We start from the raw sequence: 7,538 nt of genomic DNA on the forward strand, positions 1-7,538 counted from the left end.
CTTTAAACTTGCAATTAGACAATAGAAACACAATATGTTCCAAACAAAAAAGAGAGACAATAGAAATACAACAAGATTTTTTGACCAAAAACGAAAAGAGAAGCACAACAAGTTTAAATTAAAGAATAGTCACTTTGCTTTGACAAGTCTGAAAAATACGAACCAAAATGTGAAATGCTCTTCACACAATTTTTTTTATCTCATATACTTAGAAGTTAGAACTAGGTACTGATGTGTGTTTCTTTAACTTTTGGACGTTTCTTTAGCTTTTATCTAATCTATTAAAACCAGTGTTTTTGAAAATCGGACCGGCCGGTCGAACCGGTCCGATCGTGACTCGCTGAAGAAGCCGAGTCCGGTTCGGTTTAAAACCCGGATTTGATAAAAACCAGTAAAACCGGCTGAAACCCGGTAAAACCGGTGACCCGGTTTAATTTTAAAACCCGGTTCTTGAAAATTAACATATAATTAAGTGTTTTTAATTATTACTAGCTAAAATTTAATATTTTATAATTAGTGTTCAACTATCAGTATTTAATTGTTCTACGAAAAAAATGTGAAAAATATATTTTTGACTTTCATATACTATTTTTATTTTACCATATTCTTAAAATTTGAAATGTTAGTTGTAAAAATAAATAAATATGATTGTTTTAGCTGTAAATCATTTGTTTTTTTCAAATTTTTAGTTTACATACTAATCAGATTTATGTTTGTTGTTTATTTTGAGTTAATGAAAAAAGAATAGAGAAAGTATTATATGTAGAAGTAAAATTTATATAGTATAAATATATAATTATATATATTTTTATATAAATAAAAAATCCGGTTCGACCGGTTGAACCGGTCTAACCAGTCAACCAGTAGCTTCACCAAGTCGGTGTCCGGTCCGGTTTTCAAAACATTGATTAAAACTGAACTGAAGTACAATGAGTATTCAAACCTGATTTTTCTGAACAATTACAAAGTATTGCCACTCAGATTATACGCAGCCGTTTTATATTATTGCTAAACCAGTGAACACCCGACTTGCTTAATTAATTAAACCAGCGACAAAGACTATAACATTAATTAAACAATTTGATAGTAGCCCAAATTTTAGGCCCAATTGTTTTCTAAAATGAAGATTTCCATCGGATCCATCTTTTTCTTATTAATAGTTACTATATTGTATTATATATCAATATTATTAAAACAAGAAATTTTGGGTTTTCGGGATCAAAGATTTCAGCCCCATTCGGATATTTTTAAATTTTGGTTCGAGTTCGATTCAAATATTTGCAGGTTCGGTTTGAGTTCGAGTAACCCATTTAAATTATTTTAAAAAATTTAAAATTCATTATATACTTTAAATTTCTCAAAATCTATAAATAAAATAATATATTATAAATAAATTTGAATAACAAATGCCAAAATATCTAAATTTAACATATAAATTAGTTTGGTTTGAAAATTTTGATAGAGAATCAATAAATTGTTTAAGTATCTTTGGTTTTTGGAGTATAGTTTAGCTATTTTAGACATTTACTTTTGACTATTTGTATATATTTTCAAGTATTTTAGAAAAATAAAAAATATCTTATATATTTTGGATATTTTAATATACATTAAATCTAAAATAATTAATATATTTAGGTATATATATATATCTCTATTTTTGATACATTCGGGTACCCAAAATATTTTGGTTCGGGTCGGGTTTTGGTTTCGGTTCTACAAATACCAAAATTTTGAACCTGTTCGGATATTAAATGAATTTCGGTTTGGGTTTGGTACTACTTTTTTGGATCGGGTTCGGTTTGGTTTTTCGGGTCTGCGTTTTTGCCAGCCCTAGGTGTGGTCCAATTATTTTAATATAACTATTAAAAACCTCTTATTAGTTATTTAAGAAAAAAATATTATACAAATAAAAACACAAATATAATTAAAAACATAAATATAAAATTTTAATTTGTAAATAATGTAAAACAAAAAATATATCCGCCCTTTTAAGGGCGGGTCAGAATCTAGTATTGTTTAAAACTAAGTAAGGAACCCAAGTTCTTTTTTTATAAATAAATATCACTTTATAATTTATATTTAGGTATATATATATATATCTATTTTTGATACATTCGGGTACCCAAAATATTTTGGTTTGGGTCGGGTTTTGGTTTCGGTTCTACAAATACCAAAATTTTGAACCTGTTCGGATATTAAATGAATTTTGGTTTGGGTTTGGTACTACTTTTTTGGATCGGGTTCGGTTTGGTTTTTCGGGTCTGCGTTTTTTGCCCAGCCCTAGGTGTGGTCCAATTATTTTAATATAACTATTAAAAATCTCTTATTAGTTATTTAAGAAAAAAATATTATACAAATAAAAACACAAATATAATTAAAAACATAAATATAAAATTTTAATTTGTAAATAATGTAAAACAAAAAAATATATCCGCCCTTTTAAGGGCGGGTAAGAATCTAGTATTGTTTAAAACTAAGTAAGGAACCCAAGTTCTTTTTTTATAAATAAATATCACTTTATAATTTATATTTTTACATAAAAATAATCATTTCTTTTCATTTTTGAAAATATTCTCATGTCAAAGCGTATAATATATGTGTTTATATTCATTTATGGACAATATAAGAAATGTAAGTTTTATAAGTTTAGATTACAACTAAACTCGCATAATACGGTAAGAACCCTTGCAAGTAAGAAAGTTTTCTCAGACATGTTTGTCGATAGAGATCTTTACCCAGGAGTCTTCAAGCACGGTTTATTATTACCATATACTTTTCTGTTTTAGGTATAAACCACCTGGACTTTACCTCCTTTTTTTAAATTTTCATATTCGTTTCCGCTTTTGGTTGTAACCACTGGATAATACAAAACTTTTTTCGTCGGAAGAATGCACCAGAGGTCCTTCTGGACCGACACTGAGTCGAAGCCTCGAAGGTACTCCTCTGTGTCGTGTCCTCACCTCTCCCAAGAAAGCAACACAAACTGTCTACTCCTCTATTCCCCTGTATCTACGCTTCTAAGGCTCCTGCTGTTGGGAAAAAAAACTGAGTGCTACCATGAAGGGAAATGGTATTCGAAGGAAGGATAGAGCATAAGATACGTGAAGAGAAGCCCTTGAGAAAGAAGAGACCAACTTACTTCGGAAAATGTAGCTATTCAAATCAGTCTTCAAGAACAAGTACTACGTTAAAAGATTTGGTTCATTATAGAAGTATGCTGACTTGATGAAGAAATGTCATGTTGGGAATAGGATAATGTGTGACTTTCCAGATCAGGATTATTACATTCAGATATGTCACTTGGCCCTATATTCTATATTCCACATCTCCATTTTTCTGAAGATATGTATGTGATTTGAGTGCCGGAGGCCAGAGTAGATAGAAGACATCAAAACAAAGAAAACTTATTCAAGACGAACAAAGCGGATAGGAGGAAGGTGCACTAAAAAGTGAAGAATACTAAAAATGCAAGTCTTCATGGAACACAAGATGACAGAAAAAAATCTGGATAACTAACAAGGAGTTGTTTTTGGAAGCCACTGAAACTTGTTGAGAAGGAAAGAAGGATGCACTTTCATTTATGGATGAAAAGTATGTTGAACTTAAGAGAAGTAACCAAAGTCAAGGGCTAGCAGAAATCTAAAGGGAAAAAGAGACAAAGAAAAAGTATGTTTCAACACAGTTGAGGACTAGTAAATGGTGGAGAAACATTTTTTAGGGGGGTCTGCAAAAAAAAAGAAAAAAAAACTGGGAGTTTGCCCAAAATGTAATAATCCTCAATGAAAGTAAGGATGCAGACAATCCTTACGAATTTCCCAAGAGAAAATAGTCATTGTATGGCTATGAAAATACCCATAAGATGAATGAATAAGGAAATTTGAACCAAACGATTTTGATGAGCAACCATGGTTCTAATGGTGAATGAATATGAATACAACATTATAATGAATTTAGCATGAGAACATACTGCTTTAAGTCGAATGGTCGGAAGAATATTAACAGTTTCATAAAATTCAATAAGCACTACGAAAGCCAAAAATATAAATGAAAGTGTTGACAATGAGAAGTTAAAGTCCGAAGGACAAATGACTTAGACAAGTAGTTGCAATCTTCACAAAATTTAAGACTTGAAACCTTGCTCGTATCTAGAAAACCTTCCTTGACCAGTAACTCCATTCCTCTTTGGCTATATTTGTGCAAAACCTACTGCATCAAAAACCTTGTCTCATCTTTAGCTGTTTCCACAAGGTTAGACTAAAACCTTGAAAAATGTAAAATGAATCATGTATATTCCTTTTCAATATTGTTCTCAACCTGGTCGACCCGCTTTTGGTCGACCTGGCTGACTTCAAGTCGCATTTGTTCCAGTCTCATCTTGGTCCAAATCTGGTCGACAATTTTAGTAGGTGATGGATCCTTATCTTTTCATTACCACATCACTTTCATAGTCTAGGGATGTCTTCTAACAACGTATTTTTTTTTGTCAATTTCAGTTTATTTGTACTTGTCAACATTAACTTTCAATAAATAACTCTTTTAAATAAGTCATTAATTTGTCATCTTTACTTGCATATATTATACCTAATGCAAATTCAACAGTACCGATGGCGAAAAAAATGGAGAAACTCTATGAATTACACATTATATTTTACTCTCTATCTTTTTTTTTGTCAGCAATTTAATGAGTTAAATGTTTCGAAAAAACAAAGAAAATTCTTTTGAAACCTTTCCAAAAAATTTAACTGCGAAGCCTTACTAAAGGCTTTGAAGAATTAAAGCTTGCAAAAACCCAAAAAGAAAACTTCCAAACTCGTTTTAATGTATTTTCCATTTTTTTGTCCAAGTTTCTTAAAAAATGAAAGCGATGAAGACACAAACTAGAGACATTTGAAATGAACGCATATGAAACGTCTCTTCTCTATCTTCAAAAACCAGTTGTTATGTTCCCACTTGCTCCTTCTCTTGAAGGCTTTATAAAGCTCAAAGCTTTATCTTGGTGGCGAAGTCACAAACTCATCTGGTTTTCAATCATCAATCTTGCGTTTGCCGCCTTCTGTTCCCATCTCTGCTTCGGTGTCGGCGGTTGCTCATCAAATAACTGCGAAGTCCCCTACTGGAGATGGCTGGCGCCGAACGCGGTTGAAGACGTCTCATGTCAAATGCTAGCGATCCCAGATCGAAGAAACCACCTTCCATCGAATCATCAGACTCAAGGTCATCATCATAGTCATCGTTGTAAGGCTCGATCACATAGTCTCCAAAAACCATAGCTCCGGGTGTAGACGACATTACTGTGCTAATTACATCGCTCCTCTCCCTCTCAACTTCAAGCTTCTTCCATTTCTCCTCCATCACAGGGTCGATGGCTCTTGGTTTAGCTCTCGGGTGAACTGCCTTAACATGTTTCTTGAGCTGTCTATAGCTTCCAGAAAACAAACAGTTGTCTTTCATGCATGCCCTTTTCTTTGAGTTCAGATACTTCCGCGCATCTTTCACAACAGTCCAACCTTTCACCTGACCCCTACAGAGCGGGCACATAAGCTCTGGCGAATTGCTGCTTTTCACATCTTTCGCATATGCCTTTTTGTACTGATCAAGACAATTCGAGAACCGGTTCCCTGTGGCACACATGTAGGGACGGCAACCTTTGTGGTAAGATGAGCAAAGGAGGACGACCGAATTGTGAGGGATCTCAAGACAGACAGGGCATGTGACACCCTTCCAAGCATTTCCTCTCTGAGCCTTCCTATGTCGCTTCTCTTGGTTTTCTTTGCTAATAGTCTTTTTAATATTCTTGAGAGCGTGCGGGCCTTCTCCAGAGCGATAATGGACTCCATCTGCATTAACTCTCCCCATCTGCTAATACAATCTAAAAAAATAAAATAAAAGAATACCAAGAAATAGAATTGAGAATTCACTTGGCAAAACTCTTTCAAAGCAATCAAAAACACTTAAACAAAATAACATCTACATAGTCAATGTTTCTGACATGATTCAAAGATACTGCAGTGGTCTCACAACCTGACCTTTTAACCTAATAGTTTCACATCTTTGATCCAAAAACTACCTTAAGGGAGGTAATACTTCACAATGTACAAGAACAAGCAGAAACTAATCCACGAGAATAACATGTTTAAAGAAATTGCAAGAATGCTTTTACAGTCCAGAATCAAAAATAAAGTCTTTCAACAATGTTCTAAATAATTGTAAATGAAACATCCTCACCTTTCCCTACACACACCATCCTAACTTTCGCCGAGGTCAAACTCTACACCAGTGATAAGAGAACATATATATATCCACTAACTAGTTTTCCTTTGAACGAAAAGAATTCATAACCATATACGCTACAAGCTAAGCCAAAGTGATTATGGTTTTTTCATTTCTGAAAGATAAATCTTTTCAATTACAACAGTATGTATGCGTCATCAATGTACAAATATATACCCAAGCACGAAACATTCGAGATCTTCTGAATGTATAACACGATCAAGCCAAAAAACATATAGAATACACTAAAGCACAATTCCTATAACCCTAACACAAAAAAAAAAATATCAACAATTAAAACCATTTCGGATTCAGTAGATATAAGAGAGAACGAGCGTACGGGAGAATCGGAAGCGACAGATTCTGGCGGAAGAAGAGAACTTCGCTTTACAGGGACAGCGGAGGAGACGCCCTAAGCGGCGATCTCAACGGAGGCGACAGTGTTAAATCAGACGCCGAGAGAGATTTCATTGTTTATAAGGGTCTCATTTTTCTAGGCCTTGGAGGCCCATTTCTTCTTGCTCTGGGCCCGTATGCCCACCCAATATATGTTCTTTTCCATGTAAATGTGAGTTGTTTTTTTTTTTCCATCTCATTAACTTAAACAAACTCGACGATTAAGACTCTGTTAGCTAACAAAACGACTGTGTGTTATACGGACAAAATAGGATATTAACTCCGACCACCGTGTACTAGAAGACTATCCCCCGTGTATTTTGATTCCGAGGTATGTGCTTCTCTCCAATGTGTTGAAACTTTCTTTTAACTGTCAAATGTATTCATGATGATATGCAAAATAGGCCATTCTTCTTTTTACTAAACTAGCTTCGCCAACTGAGAAGAATCTATTGCAAAAGTTACATGAAACTATTATATATTTTTCATACATAGGAGTGTCAATTTGGGTTGGTCTGGCCCAGTCCGGCCCAAACCCGCGAAGTCCGTAAATATTTGAGCCCAAGTCCAGTCCGGTCCGGAAATATTTTGGTCTAAAATTCAAAGCCCGGCCCGGTCCTTATAGGGCTATAGGGCTTTGCGTATTTTTTGGATTTTTTGGAAAATAATTTGTTATTGTCATTTATTGCGTTTTAATACATATGAATTTCAGAAAAAAATCAGTTTTAACCTTTTGTTTTAAAATGTAAAGTGAGTTTAAATTTTTCTTCTTTACCAAAAATATTTTACTTTTTCGTATGCTTTAAAAATATATTATAAACTAACCAAATTTAATAAAATTTTAATAATCAAATACAAATTTAAACTAAACA

The 7,538-nt window shown here is 33.4% G+C and overlaps 1 protein-coding gene across 2 annotated transcripts; it reads right to left on the reverse strand.

Annotated features, from left to right (window-relative positions):
* Positions 1-4,786: 4,786 nt before the first annotated feature.
* On the reverse strand, positions 4,787-6,755 carry LOC108814475 (uncharacterized). Of its 2 annotated transcripts, none has more exons than XM_056995475.1 (2): positions 6,611-6,755; positions 4,787-5,869 (listed from the first exon to the last, which is right to left on the reverse strand). In XM_056995475.1, exon 2 carries the CDS (start codon positions 5,854-5,856, stop codon positions 5,032-5,034), a length of 825 nt encoding a protein of 274 aa, XP_056851455.1. In that variant the 5' UTR covers positions 5,857-5,869; positions 6,611-6,755; the 3' UTR covers positions 4,787-5,031. The 2 variants fall into 2 exon arrangements, with proteins under 2 accessions (XP_056851455.1, XP_018442560.2); XM_018587058.2 differs by having other exon boundaries at positions 4,787-5,856; positions 6,611-6,726.
* Between the last annotated feature and the right edge of the window lie 783 nt (positions 6,756-7,538).

The sequence above is a fragment of the Raphanus sativus genome, chromosome 9 (assembly GCF_000801105.2).
Source record: "Raphanus sativus cultivar WK10039 chromosome 9, ASM80110v3, whole genome shotgun sequence".
Lineage (NCBI taxonomy): Eukaryota > Viridiplantae > Streptophyta > Magnoliopsida > Brassicales > Brassicaceae > Raphanus > Raphanus sativus.